The 26,856-nt window shown below is 35.5% G+C and overlaps 3 protein-coding genes and 5 pseudogenes across 3 annotated transcripts; 7 read left to right on the top strand and 1 right to left on the bottom strand.

Annotated features, from left to right (window-relative positions):
- The first annotated feature begins 2,450 nt into the window (after positions 1-2,450).
- On the top strand, positions 2,451-3,709 carry LOC111213165 (profilin-1). The gene is made up of 3 exons (XM_022714840.2): positions 2,451-2,854; positions 3,077-3,214; positions 3,289-3,709. Exons 1-3 carry the CDS (start codon positions 2,732-2,734, stop codon positions 3,421-3,423), a joined length of 396 nt encoding a protein of 131 aa, XP_022570561.2. The 5' UTR covers positions 2,451-2,731; the 3' UTR covers positions 3,424-3,709.
- A 51-nt stretch (positions 3,710-3,760) lies between these two features.
- On the bottom strand, positions 3,761-6,167 carry LOC125609878 (annotated as a pseudogene).
- Positions 6,168-6,313: 146 nt separating this feature from the next.
- Positions 6,314-9,767, top strand: LOC125609880 (annotated as a pseudogene).
- Positions 9,768-11,018: 1,251 nt separating this feature from the next.
- LOC106372405 lies at positions 11,019-15,214 on the top strand (annotated as a pseudogene).
- A 108-nt stretch (positions 15,215-15,322) lies between these two features.
- Positions 15,323-17,181, top strand: LOC106372414 (annotated as a pseudogene).
- Positions 17,176-18,547, top strand: LOC125609862 (annotated as a pseudogene).
- On the top strand, positions 18,185-20,677 carry LOC125609861 (F-box/kelch-repeat protein At5g39560-like). The gene has a single exon (XM_048781426.1). The coding sequence runs from the start codon at positions 18,753-18,755 to the stop codon at positions 19,938-19,940; it is 1,188 nt and encodes a 395-aa protein (XP_048637383.1). The 5' UTR covers positions 18,185-18,752; the 3' UTR covers positions 19,941-20,677.
- On the top strand, positions 20,673-25,034 carry LOC125609859 (F-box/kelch-repeat protein At5g39560-like). Its single transcript, XM_048781421.1, has 5 exons — positions 20,673-21,470; positions 21,553-22,074; positions 22,272-22,377; positions 22,635-22,811; positions 22,898-25,034. Exons 2-5 carry the CDS (start codon positions 22,055-22,057, stop codon positions 24,236-24,238), a joined length of 1,644 nt encoding a protein of 547 aa, XP_048637378.1. The 5' UTR covers positions 20,673-21,470; positions 21,553-22,054; the 3' UTR covers positions 24,239-25,034.
- The last annotated feature ends 1,822 nt before the right edge of the window (positions 25,035-26,856 follow it).

Here is a 26,856-nt window from a genome sequence, read left to right as displayed (position 1 = left end):
TAATAAACAATAGATATAGAATAATGAAAAAAATAAAAAATAAAAAATAGTTTACTTAAAAATAAACTAAAATAAGTAAATATAAAGGAAAATATGAGCAAATTAGAAGCACATATAAACTTTAACATTGATAAAAATAAATATAAAGAAAAATCTGAGCAGATTCTTGTCGAGATTATCGAGCTAAGCAGGAACGTCCTTGTCGACCACCATCTTCAGTTTGGGGGTTGATGATGGAACAACAATTTCACCCTCAGAATCCGTGAAAGAGAGGAGGAGGCGAGATGGAAAGACTAGGCAATAACTGTGCAATTTATTTGTCAAACTGTTAAGAATAATAATAAAAAATTACTTCACATGTTTGCATTAACTTCTTTAGTTATTTGTAGAATTGCTAAGAATTTTGGGAGAAAATTACATACTATTATTCGTCCAAAAAATGTCTTTATGGTTGCTTTTACGGAATGAAGGTTATGTTGCATCTTTGGAAAGAAAACCCCGTGACCTCGGCGCTATAACGTTGTTCTGTCCTACAAGCGGTCTACGCGCCTCTATCTGGCAACACTGCAGTTGCATGTCCGCAGATAAAATCGACTGTCCCCGTGATTTGACATTCCCTGTAAAATTGCTGATACTTGTGTGCATAAAGAGTATCCTGATATGCATCAATGTGGCAACGGTAGAAGACTGCTCTATCAGAGCTCACTCTAAGAGCCACAGCCTGCCCCTTCTTTGGCCCAACCGTGTTCCGTATGCAAATTTCTCGAGCAACAAACCCTTCTCCACTAACCTATAATTAAATCAATAATATCATTAGGTTTCAAAAGTATAAAGAACTATAAAAAATAGAAAGAAATAAAAACATTTCGATATATAAAAAAAATGGATGTTAAAAATAAAAACATTTCACTTCTATGTCATCGTCAATTTTTAGTCTCGTTTTATTAGAAGTGATGTTTTATTAACATCAACTCATGTCATCATCAATTTTTAGTCTCGTTTTATTAGAAGTGATGATGTTAATAAATACATATTTGTATCACTTTCGTTAACTAACGCTAATGAAATGAGTTCCTAGCGGTTAAATAACTGATGCATCTACTATGTTTATTTTTTTAATTAATAAATTGAGAGGATATATATCCTTTAGTAAGATTTTGTAGATCTAACTGAACTGTAAAAGAATTTTCTTTTCTTGTGATGTTGAGAAGATAAGTGAATCTAACAACTAATTTTACATGTGTATATTTATAGATCGTGGCTGAGATCTCTTTTCGATACAAAAACGCATCATCATTCTTTTGCTATCAATCTACGGCCCTGAAACGGGCCCGGCCCAGTCATAAAATATAAAAATAATAACATATGCTGTCTATTCTATGCCGTTGACATTTGCGTCATGGTTCTAGCTTTGAGTTTTGTTGATCAGTTCAACAGTTATAAATATTTGAACAAATGCAAAATACGTAGTTACAAAGAAATCTTCTTCTTCTTCTTTTTTTTTTTTTGCAAACAAAACCTTCTTATATAGTATTGGAAAACAAAAATAATTAAAGGTTAAGTTGACAACAAAATTAAAAGGTTATTGTCGGCAAATCATTCCCATCCCACCTGTCTTTATTTTGTTCTAACAGCTCATCGAGATGTGGAATCTGATTTTCTTTCTTTTTACAATGGAAATAGAATGTATTATTGACATATAAACGAAATTGTTCTGCTATTCTTTCTTCTCATACACAACACTAATGTCTTAAGAATCTCAAATTATCAATTGAATTTTTAAGAGATTATTTCTTTGTTTCTAATAAAAATAAAAGTGGTCTTGATAAAAATCTATTGACTTATGGAAATGAGAATATTAAATTGTAAAGGATGGACATAAATAATGGAATATTATTGTGTATGGCATACAATACAAGAGCATATCCACCCTTTAACCAATGATGTCCATACTTTGACATATTCGCTATGGTTTTATGAATTAAAACCAGTATTATTTATTTACGTAAAATTAATTCATAATCATTCCTTTTTCAACAGCAAAAAGAAAAACAAGCCGTGATTCCTTTTAGAAAATAATCTCGAACATTTTCACATATATCACTAGACATTTGATCAAATAATTGTGTTCTTGGTCACAATTTATATAATATGTCTTTATTGATCATTATGTATGACATGAACATGCGAACAAAACTTTATTAATAATGTAAAGTCTAATAAACGAGATTTGATGTTACATATAAAGCATTTTTCCATTATCACGTTAAAAATTATCTATCAAATTAGTTTTTTTTAAGTCATCTATCAAATTATCTATCAAATTAGTTATGTTCACACATCACACATTATTTATGTAAATGTCTCTAAATTCCAGCAAAAGATATATATTCTGAAACAATTCAAATAACAGTTATAAATCAAATTTTAGACAATGAATTAAAAGGGAGATAGTTTGCTTACAAAGATGGGATAAAAATAAAGAAAATCCTGAATTTAATTTTATAAACATTTCATTAATTAATTTTAGTATTTTGAATTCAGAATAAATTAAAAAAAATTATTTTTATTTTATTTAAGAGGATTTTATTGGGATGCCTAAATCGTGTTATTTAATCCAAGTTGAAGCTTTCATTGAGTCCACGAACAAAAGCTCAGAAGAAGAGAAAACAGAGAGAGAGAGAGAAGAAAACAATCTAAGCCGTCGGAGAAGAAGCAAAGAAAAGAAAAGATGTCGTGGCAATCATACGTCGATGACCATCTCATGTGCGATGTGGAAGGCAACCACCTCACATCCGCCGCCATCCTCGGCCAAGACGGCAGTGTCTGGGCCCAAAGCACCAACTTCCCTCAGGTTCATTCTCTTCTTCTTAGATCAGCTATCTTTTGGTTCGTGATCGGATCTGATGACTTGGATCTGCTATACGAATCAAATTTTTACTTGATCAGATGAAAAAGGATTCACCTTTGAATGATTTTGACTTTGATTAGTATATTGTAAAAAACCATGCAAAGGATCTGGTGTTTTAGTACTATGATCATTGAAAGCTTTTGTCTTCTTGGTTTATGTTTTTAGTTGAAGCCTGCTGAGATAGAGGGAATCAAGAAAGACTTTGAGGAGCCTGGGCACCTTGCACCCACCGGTCTATTCCTCGGCGGAGAGAAGTACATGGTTGTCCAAGGTGAAGCCGGAGCTGTCATCCGAGGCAAAAAGGTATCATCTTTCGATATAACAAACAAGACCCTTTTCATAATATCGGAGCTTCATGTTATGATCGTCTTTTGTAGGGACCTGGTGGAGTTACTATCAAGAAGACTAATCAAGCCTTTGTCTTTGGCATCTACGACGAGCCAATGACTGGAGGTCAATGCAACTTGGTTGTGGAGAGGCTCGGCGATTACCTTATCGAGTCTGATCTCTAAGTTACACTTTCAAAAAGTGAATCAAACCAATTTGAATTCAAGGTTCTTCTTTACTAAAGAAACACTCTTCTGCCGCCCTGTATTATGATTTTGATTGTTGTTGTGCATCAAACAAACCTAAACTATACTCTTGAAATGATCTAAGAAACAATCACATTTGTGTTTTGTTTCGAGTCTCTGTTGCATCTTATGATGGCTTTAATATTGTTTCTCTTGTGTTTGTATTTCTTAATGTATCTCTGGTTTTCAGTTTGAATAATGAAATAACATTCTGTTTGGTATACAATTCGAGTTTGTAAAGCGGCTCTGAGCAGGCACAGGTTCTATTAGTCTGTATTTTGAAATGATTTCATTTGAACCAAACAGATACTACATCACCAAGGTAGTCTTTCCAAGAAACCACTGGTACAAAAGTTGTGTTAAATAACGGTTTAACTCACCTCAAAACTTAACAGACAATAAGAAAACAATGCATGCTGTCACCAAAGACTCAAACTAACTACAAATAATGGCAACAAAACAGAGGCTGCAACGGAAACCACCATTTGTCTGTATCCGTCGCTGCTTGAAGAAGGTGAAGCCATGGGCGAATCAATGGCGGTTATGTTTCCTGTGATATTACCTGCCATTGTTCTGTTCATTCTGCGCAAATAACAACATCACATCAGCTTTTATTCTAACCACAAGACTGAGAGATAACAGAGAGTGAGAGAGAGCTCACCCATCAGTAGATGGAGCAATCATGTACAGACAGTTACCATAACCTGCAATTGCATGAGAGCTCAAGTAAGACTACAATGGCTTCGCATTAACTCTTTAAGTGTATGAATGCAAACACTTACTAGGGTCCTTGTCGACTTCAACACTGACTCCTCCAAAGCTGCAATCTGAGCTGTTTGCTCCACTCTGCTGGTAATAAGTATTGAACGCATAAGACGCATGTGAGAGAACAGTGTCTGGCTCAAAGCAAGGTTGGTCTGGTTGAACAGCAGAACAATCAACACTCCCAGGACCGCAAGCCCAGTCCAATGCAGTCTGCAGTTCTGTCACTGAAGCTTGCGATGAAGCAACACACCATTTCCTAGCTCCTCCTCCTCCTCCAATGATCACAGTTGAGTTACCAGGACTTGAGCTTGGACCAGGACTCGTTGTACTTGAATTCGATGGAGAGACAGGGACACTGCTCTCCCCAGTGAAGTCTAACGCGTAAACACTCGTACCATTCGCATAGAACATCCCCCAGTTTCTCTCAGACTCTATCCCAGGCTTCCTGTTCTCGTTAAACAACGAGAACAAGTACACATCTACCTCCTCCCCAGGCTTAGCAGGAGTACCTGGATCACCAACCACATGGCGGATGAGGTTGGTATTGTAAGCCAGTGCATTATCAGGAGTAGCAGCCGTCTCCTTAGGCGACCCTCTACTCGGCCACCCGGACTCAGTAACCATAACCTTAACGGTCTTGAAGTTCATAGCCGTCAAGGCGAAGTAGATAGCGTCAAGCTGAGCATCAAACATGTTTGAGTAAAGCAAACCAGTAGCAGAATCAACAACCTGAGAAGAAGACTCGAACAAAGCGTACTCAAGCTGAACCTTCTCGGAAGAGTCTCTATACGCGTAGTACGGATACAAGTCGATCATAAAGGGAGACTCGTTCTCAACCAAGAACTCAAGCATCGGTTTCAAGAACGCTAAATGCTTCTTGCTGAAGGTAGCTGAGGAAGGTGGGAAGGAGCGGGACAAGACAGCGAGGGAATGCGAGCTCGAGATCTTGATCTTTTTATCCAAACCGGACTTCTTGAGAGCCGTGTGGATGTTGCGCATGGCGGGTAGGAGGAGACCAGTGGCGTTGTCTGGAGCTTCGGTTACTTCGAGACCGACGGAGATGGAAGTGATCTTGGTGGTTGGGTAGTAAGGGAGGATGTTGTTGTGGAGCCACGTGTCGACGTTGGATTGGAACTGAGCGAATGCGAGTAGGTCGGCGTTGGGGACGCCGATCATGAGCTCGATGCCTGTGTTCGCAAAGGCTTTGAGAACGTCTATGTTGGCGTCGTAGATTCGGACGAACTTGATGTTGAGGTGTTGGATTAGTTCTGATACTTTGTTAGGACTTGGGAGGTTGTCTGCGTTCGTCCGTAACAGATTCCTATCTTGCTTGCCGCACCAAAATCTACAACAATTAAAAAAAAAAAGACAATCTAAAATGTCGGTTGCTGACATTTAAAGTAGTTCAAAGCTAACAGATTCGAGATTTTTCAGACAAGAACAGAGATTAACTTAGAACACATAGAAAAGCATCGGACTTTGAGATCGAGAAGTCGAAATAATGTGACCCAGAAGAGAGAATCAGATGTAAATGTAGACCCACAAGAGGAAATGATTTAAGACATACCGAGAAAGGCAAGTATGGAGAGACAAATCCAGAGGATTAGCTTCAGTCTTTCACCCATTTTCGTTCTGAGACACAAATCACCCAAAGTTTGCTACTTGAGTGAAGTGTTCTTCTTCTCTCACTTGTGCTCAGAAAATGTAACAGCTCACACTCCCAAGAACACTTGTTGGTCTTGAGTTTGGTCTTGAGTAGGGAGCACAGAGAGAAAGAGGTGCTGCTCTGTATAAAGTGTTCGTCGTGCTTTCTCTATCAGAGTTCGGATTCCAGCTGATAATATAAAATTGGGTTCATAGAAAGGTCTCGATTCCGTGAATTAAGCTAGCATGTTTGCCCTCCTCTCTCTCTCTCTCTTCTCTCTGTTTTGACTGTTGTAGATTTACTGCTTCCGACAAGAAACTCTTTTTTTTTCTAGTAATAATGAATTAAAATTAAAACGAAAATAGTGTAAAAAGCATATGTTGGTAAACGGATTCCAGTGCAAAGAGCACAAACAGATTACAGACCATAGTGCTCTGCTTTTTTGTTTTCATTTAACGGTCCGGTCACCACTCGATGCAAAATTGCATTTCCCAAAATAAATTGCAATTCAAACTATTTGAAGATATAATTTTTTTTTTGGTAATCATGTTAAAATTTCATATCTTTTTGAGTTTACATTGTTGCAAGCAACTTATTAGCAGAAACAGAAATACAAAGCTAACTTATTGGCAGAAACAGAAATACAAAGCAACCCACTATTTTAAGATATAATTAATCCAATATTATTCATTTCTGGACTAAAGCATTCATAATTTATATTTTTTTTGCCATACTGATGATGTTTTATGTTTCAAAATATAAAATCAATATTTTATGTTCATTTTCAGTTAAAACTGTTCAATCGATTATATATATTTACATTTTATGATTAATTTAATTATTTTAGTTAAAAACTTTCATTATATACTATACAGAAAGTAAATTGTACATTACGAAACAATGAAGTAGATTAAATAACCTTTTTACTCGGTTTAGGTGTGCTACATAGCTATGAGCCTATAACATGTTTTTGGTTTTTCCTTTGTTAAATTTCCTTTTTTTAAGGAGTTAGTTTTCTAAAAAAATAAGTTAAATAATGTGTATTTTTCCTTTTAAAAAAATTTGCTATTTTATATTTTACACGTGTGTTATTTTGCTATTAATAAAAGATTAAGACAAACGGAAGAACATGTAGTTTGTTAACCCTGTAGACCTATAAATTATAATTCAAAATTCTTCCTCCACCAATTGCTTCCACGCCAAATTCAGTCGACCATGATCCCCAAAGAACCTAGACCAAAGCAGAAAAGCAATAAGACCAAGGCTCAACCACTGTCGTTCTCGTCACTACTGAGAGATGTCAATCAAAGTCCCACATTGGATAATTAGACAAGGAGTGTCTAATATATAAAGAGATGTCCAACTCTAATAGTATGAGGCCTTTTGGGAAGGAAACCAAAAGTAAATCCATGCGGACCAGTTTCTAAGGCCCAAAGTGGACAATATCGTACTAATAAGATAAGATAGAGTTGGACACGGGATTTCACAATCCCAACAATTGGTATCAGAGCGGTTGACAATAAATCTGCAAGAAGACCAAAATACCCTTCGAGTAGGAACGGGACCCTTCAAGGTGGTAAGGGAGGTTCGGCAGAGATTAGTCAGAAGATCTTGGAATTGTGGGAAGAACATTCTCAAAGCAACTCAAAGTAACCTTGCGACTAAGGGTGTCGAATGTCGAAGATGCGACAAGGCACCGAGATGATTCGCTAGAGGAAAAAGGGCACAAGGTGTGTGGTCCTTAGCTTGAGGGGGAGAATGAGAGATGTCAATCAAAGTCCCACATTGGATAATTAGACAAGGAGTGTCTAATATATAAAGAGATGTCCAACTCTAATAGTATGAGGCCTTTTGGGAAGGAAACCAAAAGTAAATCCATGCGGACCAGTTTCTAAGGCCCAAAGTGGACAATATCGTACTAATAAGATAAGATAGAGTTGGACACGGGATTTCACAATCCCAACAACTACCAGATGAACTCGTAAAGAACATTCTTGCACGTATCTCAAACTGGAATTACCCTAATCTCTCTCTGGTCTCCAAAAGATTCCTCTCTATCATCTCTTCTCCTGAGCTCTACACAACGCGGTCTCGCATCGGAACCACCGAACCATGCCTCTATTTCTGCTTAGAAGACTCTCCCAATATCTCATCTCCTAAATGGTTTAGTCTTCGGATGAAACCTGCTAATGAAACCCTAAAAGACGACTATGATATTCGTGGAGACTATTCGTTGGTTCCGGTACCGTCTAGTCCCCATACTCATCAAGTAGACTATTCTCTCACCATAGTTTGTTGGTTCGGAAATATATTTAATCGGTGGACCCTCCAAAGGACCGCCGTCTTCCCTTGTCCGTATCCTTGATTGTCGGAGTCACACGTGGCTTGATGGTCCTAGCATGTCTGTGCCACGTGCGGGTGCGTCTGCTTATTATATTCATGGGAAAATATATGTAATGGAAAGATGCAGGAAGGACGATGACAACTGGATAGAAGTATTGGACATAAAGACACAGACTTGGAGTCCCTTGCTGAGCCATGGAGCTACTGAGTTTCGCAGCGGCTGGTTTATAATCAAACTGTTTAGAGGAAATATTTACGTAATTGGTAGTAAGAACTATGTTTATGACCGGAACAAAGATACGTGGGAAGTTGTGAAAACGCACGATTTGAGATTCAGATGTATACTTGCAGCAGGTGTGTGTGTGATTAAGAATGTTATATATAGGTATACAAGCGATGGTTCTCTCGTACGGTTTAGTTACAATAGGAGAGGGTGGGTAAGAGTCGAGGGCTGGGATTTGGAACTGTTGCGTACGCATAGAAGATATAAGTTTTCAGGGGAGTGTGTGCTTAGTATACGTAACCACGGTGGGAAACTTTTAGTCATGTGGTCTCCCAGGTTTGAGGAAAACAACGAAAAATCAGAAAGCAGAATTTGGTGCGCAAAAATCGCGTTAGAAGGGAGTAGAAATGTGGTTTGGGGTAGAGTGGAGTGGGTTAATGAAGTGCTTACTGTCACCAGGTCGTATAAGTTCTTGAGTTGTGTAGTCAGTTGGATTTGATTTGAGGATTCTTGAAAGATGGTATTTGTTCTGTCTCTCATGATAATAGTTTGAGATCTATAATGTTATTTAACTTATATTTTATATGAATCATTATTTTCACAATATAAAGTTGAAATGATTTTTAAAAATTTATCTTATATCAACATTGATAGTTCAAAATTATTGATGCAACTACGCGTATGGTCGAGTGGTGAATTGATTAATTGAGAAAGGAGTATGGATGCATGGACTCTTTATGTCCTAACTCAATTTTCACACAGTCGGGTCTCTCGAACCATTCGGAAGCATGTTGAACCTTGGACTCCTCAGTTTAATCTAAGATAAGGCTTTCTCGATGAACATGTCCGTCCCAATTCGGCGATAGCTCATCATGTAAATCACTTTCATGGTCTTCTTGACGGTTCTCATGATCTACTTCGAGTATTAACCTAACCTTGGGTAGGGTCTTAGGATGCAACGAGAAAGTTTATGAAACGCTACAAGACGTGATCGCAAATTAGAATCAAAATAATATTTTCTTACTCGGTTTAGTTGTGCTACGACGATAGACAAGGCTTTCTTGATGAACATGTCCAATTCAGCATTAGTTCTGAAAAATCATTTTAATGGTCTTCTTGATCGTCTTCGTGATCTACTTCGAGTATTAACCTTTCGCATAAGTCGTGTGAGGCAGCGTGAAAGTTTATAAAATCATAGTTGCAAAGCTGAGGAATCAAGTACACGAAACTTTCAGTTGAAAATCTCCTATCCTGAAACTCCTATACATTGTTTCAATCTGATGGTAAAAGAATATAGGGAAAACTGTTTTTTTAGAGCAACAAAATAGTAACTATGTCCCTTTAGACTAATCTATATTTTGTGTCATATTTTCCTATAATATCCTTTAATATTTATGAAAATAATTTTAATAAATAGTTTTACAAACAAAAAAAATTTGGAAAAATAGTAACATTTGTTAAAATACCTATATGAACTTAATGGTATATTTTCCAGTTATAAAAAAGTTAAAATTATAAATTTCAGATTATGTTCTAAAAAAAGTAGAAATGACATTCTACGAAGTAGAAAACGAAATCTACTTTTTTCATTGAATCTACAATGTTTAGAATACGTGATCTACGTAAATAGGAGTATTCTACAAATATGTAGAATACACATTCCGCGCTTAACCTACCATTCTAAAGTTCTTAGAAATCAAAATCTACACATTAATCTAATTCTAAAACATGTAGAAACCGACTTCTACAGATTTACTATAAATCTAAAACATGTAGAAATCAAATTCTAAAAATTACTATAATTCTACAAAACTGTAGAAATTGATTTCTACATATTAGTTGTATTCTACGGATAAGAAATCAGTTCCTAAAAATATGGAAACAAAATATTTGAGAATATTCACTTTTATATTTTTTTTAAAAATCGATTTTTTTTTTTTTTAAAAAAAAAAAACGAAAAAGAACAAAAAAAAACGACAAATCGAGTTTGGGTGAGAATTTGATTTTCTCCCCCTTTGTTCGTGAATGGGAAATTAAGGATTTCGTCCCAGAGAAATCGAGTTTAAAGAGTTGAAATCATGCTTAGTCGGTTCAAATCAAGTGGGAATCAACCCGGATATAATCATACAAAACCAAAAAAAATCGATTTGGGATTCTTTCCTGGGCACGGGATCGATCGATCTATCCTTAGTGGATCGGTCGATCTGTAAAGAATCGACCTTCGCCGATCGAGTGAAATGGACCAGGTCGATCAGTATATATTTCGCGTTTTTTTGTTCTGAATAATTATCGGGATCGATCGATCCACTGTAACTTGTAAAGCTGGATCGATCGATCCCGCTTGTCGAACTCATTATTTATCTTTTTAAAAAAATTACAATTTTAAGGGCATTACTGCCATTTTCGAAAAAATTAGTCTAATAGGACATAAAGTAGTACAGATTAGTCTAAAGGGACATAGTTACCTTTTTTTTGCTCTAAAAAAACAGATTTCCCAAGAATATAATAGATAGATTGTGACCATCTAATCTCTAAGCATTTTGATGGTTTAACTCTAGTTACACGGTAAACTGCGATTAGACAAACTCTCAAGTCAATTGATGCAATGCTGTCAATTTATTCAAAGTCGTCATGTTAATAATGTCAGAACGTAGAGGAACTCGAATGACTTTTAAAATTTCATTTTTATTTTTATGGGGTATTCAATATAAAAACAACCACAAGAATAAAACAAGCCGAGTAGATATTGATGATAAGATGCAAAGTTATATTATTAATAAGGAAAATTCTCACATCTATTATATATGAATTTTAAAAATATTTTAAATATTTTATTCATAACTGGTTAGCAAAAAATAGAAATAAGAATTACTTATTTATATTTTAATATTTCATAAATAAGTTCTTAATTATCACAATTTTCACTATTTGATTTTTGTTAGAAAAGTCTTTAGGTTTTTACTTTTCTAAGAGCATAATTAACGGACACTGTTCTTAGGCACAAATTTTTAGGTGTTTTTTTATTGTTATTTTTTTTATTTTGGTTTAAAACAAAATAAAATAAAATAAAATCGAACCAATTGCAGGCCGCCACGTATCGGTGAGGCCTACGCACAGTCTAAAACTCAAATTAAAGTCGTCTCCTACAGGTAGAAGGGGCAACTCTTGATTATAAAGTGAGACCCACTTATTTTTAAATAAATTTTTTTAAAAGACAACAATAAGAGTTGCACTTAAAAGTGCTCTAAGAGCATCCACAACCATGATCCTTAGTTAAAGTCCTTAAAAACAAATTATTATAAAATTATGTGGGGCCCACGATTTTTAGGTTTCTGTGTAAATTGGTGCTCCTAAATTCCTTAGCTAAAGATCAATTTTGTGGAATCTCTTAACTATCCGCGGGTCCCACTGACATGTGACGGTCCATGATTGGTTATATATATATATTTTTTTAAATCCAAAAAAATAAAAAAATAGTTAAAAAAAATAGAAAAACATTTTTTTTAAGGATTTTAATGAGAGTCCAGGGTTGTGGATGCTCTAAAGACCTAAACGTGTTGAGTAAATCAATCCTAGCTATATTTATCATATCTACTCTCCATAGCCTACTACAACATCGGCCGATCATGATCTCCGAAGAAGGTGAGCCAACCCAAAAGAAGAAGACGTTTCCTGAGCCACCGTCATCGTTTTCGTCACTTCCACATGAAATCACTGAGAACATTCTTGCTCGTGTCTCTAGATGGAATTATCCATGTCTCTCTCTCGTCTGCAAGAGCTTCCGCTCTCTCTTATCTTCTATGGAAATTTACAAGACGCGATCACAAATCGGAGTGAATGAAACATGCGTCTATATCTGCTTAGAGCTGCCTGGTCAACGATGTGAGAGCTGGTTTAGTCCGTGGACAAAATATAATAAAAAACGAACCGAACGGATAGGCGCGAAGACTAGGTTTAAGGGGGATTCAAGTGGAAACTCGGTTGTTCCGACACCTTTCTCGTCTTCCCATACTCCTCCCTTACCTTGTGATTACATTCAAACAGTTGGTTCAGAAATCTACTTAATCGGGGGACCCTACAGGGAGCCGTCTTCCTCTGTTCGGATCCTTGATTGTAAGAGTCACACTTGGCGTGATGGCCCTAACATGACCGTGGCAAGGGACAGTGCGTGTACAGCTTTATTTGATGAGAAAATATATGTAATGGGAGGTTGCGATGTTGACGCCTGTTATGCCAATTTGATTGAGGTATTTGACATAAAGACTCAGACTTGGACTGCCTTGCCGGGTCCTGGCTCTGATGAGGATGACAAGTTACTTTATGACTATCGTGCTCTAATTAATGTGTTTGAAGGAAAAATTTACTTGGCGGCAGACGAAAAGGACTACACTTATGATCCGAAAGATGGTACGTGGAAACTTGTAAGAGATAAATCGAGTTCCTTTCCGACTCCGTTATGTATTGGTGTGAGGTGGAGAATGTGTTATACTGTTGCACTGACTTGGGGTACTTAATGTGGTCGACCACTGAGATTGAGGGTAGAGAGTGGATAGAGATCAAAGGCTTGGATGAATTGCGTGAGGATTTGAAATTTGGGAAGGAGTTTGAAATAGTTAACTACGGTGGTAAGCTTTTAGTTATGTGGCATCTATATTCCGATCTTTGCATGAGAAACAAGATCTGGTATGCAAAGATTTGTTTAGAATCAAGATGCAATGGACGCGAGGTGTGGGGTAAGGTGGATTGTGTCGATATGCTTACCTTTCCTGTTGAAACATATGAAAGCTTTTATTGTTTAACTGCTTCTGTTTGATGTCTGGTATGAGTTTGTATTACAAATTAAGTGAGCATCATCAAATGAAGTTTTGAAGTTTCTTTTTGGATAGTAAAATTTTATATTTGAAGTTATAGAGTGACTTTTGGAGATGTTCTAAGCTATTTGATAATTTAATTTTGGTTACACACAAGGCGCAGACCCAAACGCCTTGGTCCTCTTACTCTAAGGCGAGGCTATGTTTTTGAGGCGCTCGGCTTAGTGCGTCTTTGGCCTTATTCTAAAGCGCCTTAGCGACACAAATGCCCACCTTACAGTTTATTCACAAAATCCGTGACTGTAGTCAGTCATCCAAACCCAAACCATGTGACTGTAGTCAGTCCTTAATGATTTCAGTTGTGTCAAGTCTCGTCAATGAGGCTTTAAGTGTCTGGGATGTGTTGTTTGTGCTATGAATCATAGCTTTCAAATTGAAAGAATCAAACCTAGATGCAAATAGGTTCTTGAAACTATCATTGTTGATAGTAAAACAAACACAAAATATAACGGGCTAACTATAATCTCAGAAATCTAATCTTTAGAGTTTTTATGTGTTCATGTTCTTCCAGTACAATTTCTACCTCAACATTACTAGCATTGCATTTCTAAGTTCCTCTAGAGTCTATGTACTACTACTCTATTTTTTTTATACATGTGATTATTTATTAAGGCGAGTGCTATGGCGTAAGGCACAAGGCTCCAGCTTCCTTGCCTTTAGAGCACAGCACACGGTAAGGTACGATTAGACAAACTCACAAGTCTATTGATGCAATGTTGTCAATTTATTTAAAGTTGTCATGTTGATAATGTCAGAACGTTGGTTTAAAAATAATAATGTCAGAACGTAGAGGAACTCGAGTGACTTTTTTATAATAATTTTTATTTTCATGGGGTATTCAATATAAAACAACCACAAGAATAACACATGCAGAATAGTTATAATGATGAATAATACAAACATAATAGTTTTATTGATGATAACATGCAGAGTTTGATTATTAATAAGAAAAATTATGAGATTTATCATATATGAATTTTAAAATTTTAGTATAATAAAAGTCAAAGTCTTATCTATACTACTAAAAGGGAAGGATTTTTAAAAAATCTACCTATAAAAAGTTGTTCGACCTATTTACTAGAAACTTAATATTTGATATTTACCTTAATCAGTTAAAATATATCAATATCATTAAAATATGATCTTTCCTAATATTACTCCTACAATATTTCTGTATCCAACAAATTAATGTCGTAATCAGTTGAATTTGTTATGCTTTTGTCTATGTTATTTAGTTAATCACCAATATGCAATATCATTTACATATTCCCATTTACATATGATTTCCATTCCATCTCACATGCCTCATCGCCGTCAACTCATAAGTGGGTCTACATATGGATTCTATTAGTTCATACCATACAATCTTACTTGTGTGACACATCTATTAATCCACACATTGCAAATTTTCAAAACTAACACATACTCTATTCTAAGTTTCAACCAACCCGATGCTAGCCATCATAACCAAATTGCACAATACTAATTTTATGTGAAATATATATGTTTTCCTATCTGAAAATCTCTCATACACAATATGCACATCTTAAATGTAACCAATTACAAAAACTATCACAACAAAGTATACCATTCTAAGTTTGTATACTAAACCATTATAACCATCCAAAAAGGATTTATATAACAATCTAACCTTCTTAAATAATTTTAATATTATTTTATGACATTTAATTATTCATTAATATTTTCTAGATTTAAATTTGACACAAAATATGACATACTCAAAAAAAAATTGATAGGCAGTATTAAAACATAAATTATAGAAAAATATGACATACTCAAAAAACAATTGATAGGTAGTATTAAAATATAAATACATTTAACATAAATTATAGAAAAATGTTTAAAACATAAAAAAATTATCAATACAAAACAGGTTAAAATATATAATAGTTTGTTTTAAATTATACTATTAAAAATAAAATCAAGGTAAAATAAGTTAAACAAACGGGTTAAATAAATAAACGTGTAGGTCAAAATTATATGAAATCTTTAACATTTTAGTCTAATTTAAAATAAAAAATAAATCATATAAATAAATTTAACGTAGATTATATAAAAAGTTTTAAAATATATAAAATATGAAAAAAATATTTTTATTACATAAAGAAAATTTTCAACCGAATATTAATTCCGCGCTTTAAGCGCGGATCAGAATCTAGTAGCTCTCTTATAACTGGTTAGCTGAAATAGAAATAAGAATTACTTATTTATATATTAATATTTCATATATAAGTTCTTAATTAACAAAAAAAGTTCTTGATATCATTTTTTACTAATTGATTTTGTTAGAATAAAATTAGGTCTTTAGGTTTTTACTTTTCTAAAGACCTAAACGTGTTTAGTCTAGCTATATTTATCATACCGTCTCTCCACAGCCTCTACTACAACTTCGGCCGATCATGATCTCCAAAGTAGCTGAACCAACCCAAAAGAAGAAGAAGACGATTTCTGAGCCACCGTTGACATCGTTCTCGTCACTTCCACATGAAATCGCAGAGAACATTCTTGCCCGTATTTCGAGATGGGAATACCCGCGGCTCTCTCTCGTATCCAAGAGTTTCCACTCTCTCTTATCTCCTCTGGAAATCTACAAGACACGATCTCAAATCGGAGTCAATGAAACATGCGTCTATGTTTGCTTACAGCTGCCTAATCAACCATGTGCGAGCTGGTTTAGTCTGTGGACAAACCCTAAAAAAAACGAACCAAACGGAGAGGGAAAACTAAGTTTAAGCCCGACTCAAGCGGAAACTCGGTTGTTCCTATACCATTCTCTTCTTCCCATTCTCTTCCCTTACCTCATTACATCGAAACAGTTGGTTCGGAAATCTACATAATCGGCGGACCCGACGAGAAGCCGTCTTCATCTGTCCGGATCCTTGATTGTAAGAGTCACACTTGGCGTGATGGACCTAACATGACCGTGGCTAGGGCGGATGCGGCTACAGCTTTACTTGATGAGAAAATATATGTAATGGGAGGTTGTGATATTGACGCCTACTCTACCAACTGGGTTGAGGTATTTGACATAAGGACTCAGTCCTGGACAGCTTTTCCTGGTCCTGTCTTTGATGTGGACGAAAAGTTAGTCGATGACTATCGTGACATAGTTAATGTGTACGACGGAAAAATTTACTTGGCTACAGATGAAAAGGACTACACTTATGATCCAAAAGATGGTACGTGGAAACTTGTAAGAGAGAATACGAGCTTCATTCCCGACTCCGTTGAGTGTTGGTGTGATGAGATGGAGAATGTAATATACTGTTGCACTGACTCGGGGTACTTAATGTGGTCGACCTCTGAGATTGAAGGTAGAGAGTGGAGAGAGATCAAGGGCTTGGATAAGTTGCGTGAGCATTTAAAAACTGGGAATGATTTTGTAATGGCTAACTATGGTGGGAAGCTTTTAGTTATGTGGCATTCATATCCCGATTTTTGCATAAGAGACAAGATTTGGTATGCAAAGATTTGTTTAGAATCAAGATGCAATGGACGTGAGGTGTGGGGTAAGGTTGAGTGTGTCGATATGCTTACCTTTCCTGTTGAAACATATGAAAGCTTTTGTTGTTTAACTACTTCTGTTTGATGTCTCTTAGAGATGGTACGAGTTTGTGTTCCTTTTGCGTCCAACATGCTGTTTTATTCTTTGATACAATAAAAAAATCTATCTTTCTCTCTTAACGGCTAGGGTTATGATTTTGAAATTTTCACATGCTTAATCACATTTTCATAGGCATTAAATATCATTAGTATGATAGTCTAATAAGATACGATTTTGCTATTTTGTTACTAGTCCGGAAAGCATTCCAAATTTAGATCAGATATAGTATTTAATTCATTCTTAACACTTAGTGCATTCCTCCCAATCAGTCGAGAGGGCATATAAAAAAATTGACATCACATTTTAAATGATGTTAGAATATATGAATATTGTGAAAACCTGAACATGTATACATAAAGACCTAAACGTATTGAGTAAACCCTACTACAACTTCGGTCGATCATGATCTCCGATGAAGGTGAACCAACCCAAAAGAAGATGATGATTCCTGAGCCACTGTCATCGTTTTCGTCACTTCCACATGAAATCACTGAGAACATTCTTGTCTTGCCCGTGTCTCCAGATGGAAATATCCATGTCTCTCTCTCGTCTGCAAGAGCTTCCGCTCCCTCTTATCTCCTCTGGAAATCTACAAGACGAGATCTCAAATCGGAGTGAAAGAAACATGCGTCTATATCTGCTAAGAGCTGCCTGATCAACCATGTGCGAGCTGGTTTAGTCTGTGGACAAAACCTAATAAAAAACGAAACAAACGGAGAGGGAAGACTAAGTTTAAGCGGGATTTAAGTGGAAACTCGGTTGTTCCGACACCTTTCTCTTCTTCCCATTCTCCTCCCTTACCTTGTGATTACATTCAAACAGTTGGTTCGGAAATCTACATAATTGGCGGACCCGACGGGGAGCCGTCTTCATCTGTCCGGATCCTTGATTGTCGGAGTCACACTTGGCGTGATGGCCCTAACATGACCGTGGATAGGGAGGATGCGCCTACAGCTTTACTTGATGAGAAAATATATGTAGTCGGAGGTTGCGATATTGATTTGTACTCTACCAACTGGATTGAGGTATTTGACATAAGGACTCAGTCCTGGACTGCCCTGCCGGGTCCTGGCCCTGACGAGGATGACGAGTTAGTCGATGACAATCGTGCTCTAGTTAATGTGTTTGAAGGAAAAATTTATTTAGCTACTGATGAAAAGGACTACACTTATGATCCGAAAGATGGTACGTGGAAACTTGTAAGAGAGAAATCGAGTTTCCTTTCCGACTCCATTATGTTTTGTTGTGAGATGGAAAATGTATTATACTGTTGCACTGACTTGGGGTACTTAATGTGGTCGACCTCTGAGATTGAGGGTAGAGAGTGGAGAGAGATCAAGGGATTGGATAAATTGCGTAAACATTTAAAAACAGGGAAAGAGATTGAAATGGCTAACTACGGTGGGAAGCTTTTAGTTATGTGGCATTCATATCCCGATATTTGCATAAGAGACAAAATTTGGTATGCAAAGATTTATTTAGAATCAAGATGCAATGCACGTGAGGTGTGGGGTAAGGTTGAGTGTGTCGATATGCTCACCTTTCCTGTTGAAACATATGAAAGCTTTTATTGTTTAACTGCTTCGGTTTGATGTCTGGTATGAGTTTGTGTTACAAGTTAAGTGAGCATGAAGTTTTGAAGTTTCTTTTTGGAGAACAAAACATGTTATTTTTTGGTAATTGATTATTGTTAGAATAATAGGCGTTATTTTTCTAAAAACCTAAACGTGTTTAGTAAACCCTAGCTCTATTTATCACATCTCCTCTCCACAGCCTCTAATACAACTTCGGCCGATCATGATCTCCCAAGAAGTTGACTCAACCGAAAAGAAGACAATTCCTGAGCCACCGTCAATATCGTTCTCGTCACTTCCACATGAAATCGCAGAGAACATTCTTGCCCGTGTCTCCAGATGGAAATATCCACGTCTTTCTCTCGTCTCCAAGAGCTTCCGCTCTCTCTTATCTTCTATGGAAATCTACAAGACGCGATCTCAAATCGGAGTCCAAGAAACATGCGTCTATATCTGCTTAGAGCTGCCTAATCAATGTGCGAGCTGGTTTAGTCTGTGGACGAAACCGAATATAAAACAAACCAAACGGAGAGGGAAGATTAGGTTTAAGAGGGATTCAAGTGGAAACTCGGTTGTTCCATCACCTTTCTCTTCTTCCCATTCTCCTCCCTTACCTTATAATTGCCCTCAAACAGTTGGTTCGAAAATCTACATAATCGGTGGACCCGACAAGAAGCCGTCTTCCTCTGTTCGGATCCTTGATTGTAAGAGTCACACTTGGCATGATGGCCCTAACATGACCGTGGCTAGAGAATGTGCGTCTACACTTTTACTCGGTGAGAAAATATATGTACTGGGAGGTTGCAATATTGACGTCTACTCTACCAACTTGTTTGAGGTATTTGACATAAGGACTCAGTCTTGGACAGCCTTGACTGGTCCACGCTCCGGTGAGGACGACGAGGTAAGCCATACATGTTGCTCTATAGTTAATGTGTTCGAAGGAAAAATTTATGCGGCGGAAAATTTAAAGGACTACGCTTACGAGCCAAAACATGGTACGTGGAAACTTGTAAGAGAGAAATCTCGTTTCCTTCCCCGCTCCTTTAAAGTTATGTTTTGGTGTGAGATGGAGAATGTATTATACCTTTGCACTGACTTGGGGTACTTATTGTGGTATGGGTCTGAGATTGAGGATAGAGAGTGGAGAGAGATCAAGGGACTGGATAAATTGCGTAAGCATTTAAAAACTGGGATGGGCGTTGAAATGGTTAACTATGGTGGGATGCTCTTAGTTATGTGGCATTCATATCCCTATCATTGCATAAGAAACAAGATTTGGTATGCAAAGATTTGTTTAGAATCAAGATGCAGTGGACGTGAGATGTGGGGTAAGGTTGAATGTGTCGATGTGCTTACCTTTCCTGTTGAATCATTTGCACGCTTTTATTGTTTTACTGCTTCGGTTTGAGATGATGGTACGTATGAGTTTGCGTTACGTGTTACAAGTCAAGTGAGCATCATCATAAGCTTAAACTATTATATGTATTAATTACTATTTGTGTTTTCACGTTAATTGACATCAGTGCCGGCTTTGCACAGGGGCCAGGGCCCCAATTGTTTTTGTTAAAATTTCTTTATAGTTTAGGGCCCTTAGGCCATCATTATTACTAGGACAATTTTAAATTCTTAAAATAAAAAAAGCAAAGGACACAAGAGATATCAAATGACGAAGGACGAAGAACGAGCTGGGACGTTGCTTATATAACGACTTTCCCTCTCGGTCCTGGTGTTTTTGTAGGTCCTCTGCCCTTAAGAACCAGCTGGGACGTTGCGATAATGTTGCTCTTAAATTTTGATTTTATACAAAAAAGTCCTAAATTTTTGATTTGTACAGCAAGAGAGGATCCTAAAATTTTTGATTCTGCACAGGGTCTACATATGCTTTGAGCCGAGCCTGATTGACATTAACTGGTGACCATTATATAAACATTAGGAATGAATATGGAAAAAATGCATGGAAATAAAATTATAGGAAAATTATCTTATTAATTTTGGGGGAAAAACAAATTTGTTATATATTCCTATAGAATAAAAAAAATGAGAAAAAATGTAAATAAAAAACTATTCTTTGTAAATAGTAAAAAAAAAAGAAAAAAGAATGTATTATTTTCTTTTATTCCTTGATCACCAGTTAGACGTGTTACGAAAAATTGAACATTTTTTCTCTATTTAATCATATAGTATAGCAACAGGAGATGTTTGAAATAAGTTTTGCCTTTGGGTACTCCATTGACATAACTTAAGTTGGCTATTATTATTGGGAACATCACATGATCACTCAACTGATCTATGTGCAAATCGTATTGATATACACTTGCACCGCAAAATAACCACATGCATGCCATATGATTTCTGCATCAACAAAATCTACAAAATAAAAGAGTTTAGAAAGAAAATAATTAATTTTGTTACAAAAAAAAAGAAGAAAATAATTAATAAAAAGGAAAAAATTGATTTATTTGTTCTTTCAAATAAAGTGTGATTCTCTTGGATCATTAAAACTGAAAATCATGTGATTAGTCCAATGTGGCTAGACTTTTGTTGGAATATAGAAACGAAGTGAATATTATATATACAAATTACTTTTACATATTATTATTTATTTTTTGTTCATTATGTATTATAAAATAATAAATATATTGAATAATTGAAAAGCGAGTAACTATTATATATATAAATAAATTAAAGTAATCACATAAACCAAAAATAATTTCTCTTGTTTATTTACAATAATATTTATTCGTAAACCAATAGAAACAATAATTTTATTTATTTTATATGTTATATAATTAAATTAATTGATATTGACATAGAGATGTAGTATATTTAAAATGTCTTTTTTTTTTGAAGCATTCTGTTTACTTAGCTTTTTTTTTGTGTTGGTTTCTGCAGTTGCTTCTTGCTGTGAAGCAGTGCCATGAGAAGGGTATATGTCATGGTAAGGTTTGATAGTCTGTGAGTATATGATCCTCATGATGGTGAAGTAAATTGTGATGAGTGTGAATTTTGCACTGTTTTAGGTGATATCAAGTGCGAGAACGTTTTGGTCACTTCCTGGAACTGGCTTTACCTTGCTGACTTTGCGTCTTTCAAACCCACATACATTCCTTATGATGATCCTTCAGACTTTTCCTTTTTCTATGATACAAGGGGACAAAGACTTTGTTATCTGGCTCCAGAGGTACTATAGAACCATTATCGAAATTTTATTCTTTTTATTTTTCGATGTAGATCTGTCATATTGTTCTATTTCACCTCTACTGAGAATATTATTATTGTGTGCTTATTTCTTCTCTACCCCTGTTTCAGTAAGCCCTTTGTCCATTGTGTTCTACGATTGAATTGTTTTCTGTATAACTACTGATAAATGGTGGCAAAACCTTCAACAACAGACCATCCTTTCTTGTTGGTCATGTCTATGTTCTTTTTTTCATATTTAAACAGATTGTTGCTTAATTACAGAGATTCTATGAGCATGGAGGTGAGACCAAAGTTGCACAAGATGCTCCATTAAAGCCATCCATGGATATATTTGCTGTGGGGTGAGATTATACACCATCTTATTTTACATCACTCTATCTGTTTGATGCTTTTATTAGTATAGTTAGATAAAGAGGCTCCTATAGGTTCAAGCACAGAGACATTTTCAAGATGGAACAACATGTTTTTACCTTAAAACTTTAGCACGTGTATATTTGAGTTGATAACATATTGTAATAGTTTCATATCAATGCTTCAGATGTGTGATAGCAGAGCTTTTTCTTGAGGGTCAGCCACTATTTGAACTTGCTCAGCTTCTCGCTTATCGCAGAGGACAACATGATCCTAGCCAACACCTTGAAAAGGTATTTCCTAATGCATCTTTTTTTTTTCTTTTCATTTTCTCTGTATAGGTATTAATCTCTTCCCCTCTCCATTTTTTCTTTCTTCCGACCTTCCACGTTGATTTTTTTTTTCATATTTAAATAATTATTTTCACCTTCTTTCTGAGTGATACATGGGACTTAAGACTTCAGTGGTTCTGAGTTAGATTTTTTTGGCTGATTGTTCTACCTCTATTTCTAATCATATTTGTTTGTCTTTCTCGTTTTGTTGCATTCAGATTCCTGATCCGGGAATACGCAAGATGATTCTTCATATGATTCAGTTAGAACCCGAAGCACGCCTATCAGCTGAAAACTACCTGCAAAATTATGTGGGAGTTATTTTCCCAAACTACTTCTCACCATTTCTGCACACTTTGTACTGTTGTTGGAATACACTTCCTTCGGATATGAGGGTAACCACCACCGTTTTCTGTTAAAAAAAAAAAAACTCTACACTCTGCATCAACATGCTTCATATCATTTGCTTCATTTTTATCAGGTAGCAACTTGCCAGGGAATATTTCAAGAAATACTTAAGAAGATGATGGAAAATAAGCCAGGTGATGAGATGGGTGTTGATTCTCCTTTACCTTCACATCCAGTGAACGCAAGCAAGGTACAAGAAACTTTCCTGAGCCACCGTCAATATCTCGAGATCTCCCGAGAAGTTAAACCAACCGAAAAGAAGACAATTCCTGAGCCACCGTCAATATCGTTCTCGTCACTTCCACATGAAATCGCAGAGAACATTCTTGCCCGTGTCTCCAGATGGAAATATGCACGTCTTTCTCTCGTCTGCAAGAGCTTCCGCTCTCTCTTATCTTCTACGGAAATCTACAAGACTCGATCTCAAATCGGAGCCAATGAAACATGCGTCTATATCTGCTTAGAGCTGCCTGATCAACCATGTGCGAGATGGTTTAGTCTGTGGACAAACCCTGATAAAACACGAACCAAACGGACAGGCACGAAGACTAGGTTTAAGCGGGATTCAAGTGGAAACTCGGTTCTTCAGATACCTTTCTCTTCTTCCCCTTCTGCTCCCTTACCTTATGACACACAAACAGTTGGTTCGGAAATCTACATAATCGGTGGACCCCACAAGAAGCCGTCTTCATCTGTCCGGATCCTTGATTGTAAGAGTCAAACTTGGCGTGATGCACCTAACATGACCGTGGCTAGGGAGAATGCGGCCACAGCTTTAGTGGATGATAAAATATATGTAGTGGGAGGTTGTAATATTGATGCCTACTCTACCAACTGGATTGAGGTATTTGACATAACGAGTCAGTCCTGGACAGCCTTGCCGGGTCCTGACTCTCTTGTGGACGACGAGTTACCCGATGATGACGACTATTGTAATATAGTTAATGTGTTTGAAGGAAAAATTTACTTGACAATAGATGAAAAGGACTACACTTACGATTCGAAAGATGACACGTGGAAACTTGTAAAAGTGGAAACGAGTTTCCTTTCTTCCGTTAAGGTTTGGTGGGAGATGGAGAATGTATTATACTGTTGCACTGACTTGGGGTACTTAATGTGGTCTGGATGTGAGATTGAGGGTAGAGAGTGGAGAGAGATCAAGGGCTTGAATAAATTGCGTAAGCATTTAAAAACTGGGAATGAGATTGAAATGGTAAAATATGGTGCGAAGCTTTTAGTGATGTGGCATTCATATCCCGATCTTTGCATGGGAAACAAAATTTGGTATGCAAAGATTTGTTTAGAATCAAGATGCAATGGAGGTGAGGTGTGGGGTAAGGTTGAGTGTGTCGATGTGCTTACCTTTCCTGTTGAATCATTTGCAAACTTTTATTGTTTAACTGCTTCGGTTTGAGATGGTATGAGTTTGCGTTACGTGTTACAAGTCAAGTGAGCATCATCATAAGCTTGAACCATTTTATGTATTACTATTTGTGTTTTCACGTTAATTGACATTACGTGTTTAATTGGTGTTGCGAATATTACAGGAGATGTTTGAAATAGGTTTTGCCTTTGGGGGTACTCCATTGACATAAGTTGGCTATTATTATTGGGAACATCACATAACCACTCAACTGATCTATGTGCAAATCGTATTGATATACACTTGCACCGCAAAATAACCACATGCCATATGATTCCTGCATCAACAAAATCTACAAAATAAAAGAGTTTAGAAAGAAAATAATTAATAAAAAGGAAAAAATTGATTTATTTGTTCTTTCTAATAAAATGTGATTCTCTTGGATCATTAAAACTGAAAATCATGTGATTAGTCCAATGTGCTAGACTTTTGTTAGAATATAGAAATGAAGACCCGCACCTTGCGCGGAATGAAGATGCGGAGTGAATATTATATATATAAATTACTTTTACATATTATTATTTATTTTTTGTTCATTATGTATTATGAAATAATAAATATATAGAATAATTGAAAAGCGAGTAACTATTATATATATAAATAAATTGAAGTAATCACATAAACCAAAAATAATTCCTCTTGTTTATTTACAATAATTTTTATTCGTAAACCAATAAAAACAATAATTTTATTTATTTTATATGTTATATAATTAAATTAATTGATATATGACATAGAGATGTAGTATATTTAAAATGGATATTTACTAATAGGAGCTTTCTACTCATATAATTTTATTAACATTTGTTTATTTTTGTACTAAAAAATTAAACCATTAATCACAAACTTCAATGCAGATTTTTTAATATTTTTGTTTGCAATTTATAATCGCTTTTAAAAATTCCATTCTAATTTTAAATTAAATAATAAGGTCTCAATACTTTGGCAATGAAAATTTTGAAATTAACGTATTTATGTATTTTTATGTGATATATAGTTTAATTTTAATAATATTATATACATATATATATATATATATATATATATTTAATCTGAATATCTATTAAATGAAACTTTTTATTCATATGATTTTATGATCATTTGTATTTTGATATAACAAAAAAAGTTAAACCATTGATCACATATTTTTAATCTGAGACTTTTAACAATATTAGTAGTTTATAGTTTTAAAAAAATTCAAAATATAACATATAAAAAAATCTCATATTTTTTTACTATATAATTAATGTGATTGCTTAGTTTCTTTTCAGAATATAAAATTAAACAAAAATGATGAAAGATGCAAAAATTGTTATCAAATATTTATCATTTAAAATTATTAATTGACATATATATGTTAATTATATTAGATAATTCTATAATATTTGTTTAGGACTCTCTCCTCCCTTTTAGAGAGAGGAAACTCTCTTGATTTCTTCTTCCTTCTTATCAAACTCTATCTTTCAGAAGGAAATAAATCAATCAGAGGGAGAAAGAAATATGATTTTTTGTTTGTATAATAGTTCGATCGCTGAGATCGATTTTCTTTTTCGTATATCGGATTTTCATGTTCGCTTTGGCAATTTTTGAAGTTTTCGCTCGGCGAGTTTTTGTGGTGTTTCAAACCAATCTGATGTTGTTCTTCATGTCGTATCAACCTTAGTCATTAGTTTTGGTTTGAATTAATAAAGCTCTGATTTTTCTGATCAGATTTTAATATTGTTTCTCTTCCCTAAACTGAATTAAAATTCCGTTTGATCTTCGAAGTTTAAGATTTTTTTCACTAGATATGCTCTGTTTTTTTATCTAATCAGGAATCAATCTTCGCTTATAGTTGTAAGTGAAGTCTCCTTAATGATGAATAACAGAGGTTATTGATGAAGTGGTGCGAGCTACTGCAGAATCAGATAAGTCGGAGTTTTCTTCCGAAGACGTTCCAACAAGGCTCTGCAACTGTCTCCATCATAACTTCTCACAAGACTTCAATTTCGGTGACTTGATCAAGAGCTTCTTTGGATCAGCGGTGATAAAGGGAAGGAGGAGCAAGCAAGCAAATCGAGCTAGGCGGAGGGAGAGTCCGGTGATTGTAGGTCCGACATGCAGCCGGCGGAGGCATCAGGTACACTCTACGCGTTTCCAGAGAATTCAAAGGCCACGTTAGCCAACACGTGCCTTACATGCAGATAATGTATCATCAATATTTGGGCTTGTAAAATAGGGTTGGGCCTCGTTTGAGTATCACTCTTTTGTAATAGGAACAAGTTCGATTTTGCTTGTAATTGGGCCATGCCCTCTTATGCTTAATGAAAGCAATCGTTGACCAAAAAAAGTTTAATAAAAAGTATAATATATGACTCTACGAATCATCCGAATGATAACACGTAGGTACAAAAAATGTTGTAATACACTTCAATTAATATATAAGATATAAGATTTTTCCTTATTCAATAGAAATCCAAAAATACTTCTTTTTGGCAATTACTAATTTTAAAAAAAATATTCAAAAAGTGAGAATCTACCAAATTCATAAAAAAATTATAATATAAAGTTAAGCCACAACTAATAAAAAAGGAATCATTAAAACTGAAAATCATGTGATTAGTCAAATG

Source organism: Brassica napus, chromosome A1, assembly GCF_020379485.1.
Source record: "Brassica napus cultivar Da-Ae chromosome A1, Da-Ae, whole genome shotgun sequence".
Classification (NCBI taxonomy): Eukaryota; Viridiplantae; Streptophyta; class Magnoliopsida; order Brassicales; family Brassicaceae; genus Brassica; species Brassica napus.
This window is presented reverse-complemented; position numbering and strand designations above follow the sequence as displayed.

What these genes read in the sequence shown, in the direction of transcription:
- LOC111213165 (XM_022714840.2), top strand. Translation starts at nt 2,732, where the DNA reads ATGTCGTGGCAATCATACGTCGATGACCATCTCATGTGCGATGTGGAA. An exon ending in AAAGCACCAACTTCCCTCAG is followed by an intron (nt 2,855 to 3,076) that starts GTTCATTCTCTT and finishes TTATGTTTTTAG; the next exon opens with TTGAAGCCTGCTGAGATAGA. An exon ending in CTGTCATCCGAGGCAAAAAG is followed by an intron (nt 3,215 to 3,288) that starts GTATCATCTTTC and finishes CGTCTTTTGTAG; the next exon opens with GGACCTGGTGGAGTTACTAT.
- LOC125609861 (XM_048781426.1), top strand. Translation starts at nt 18,753, where the DNA reads ATGATCTCCCAAGAAGTTGACTCAACCGAAAAGAAGACAATTCCTGAG.
- LOC125609859 (XM_048781421.1), top strand. Translation starts at nt 22,055, where the DNA reads ATGGATATATTTGCTGTGGG. An exon ending in ATGGATATATTTGCTGTGGG is followed by an intron (nt 22,075 to 22,271) that starts GTGAGATTATAC and finishes TCAATGCTTCAG; the next exon opens with ATGTGTGATAGCAGAGCTTT. An exon ending in CACTTCCTTCGGATATGAGG is followed by an intron (nt 22,812 to 22,897) that starts GTAACCACCACC and finishes CATTTTTATCAG; the next exon opens with GTAGCAACTTGCCAGGGAAT.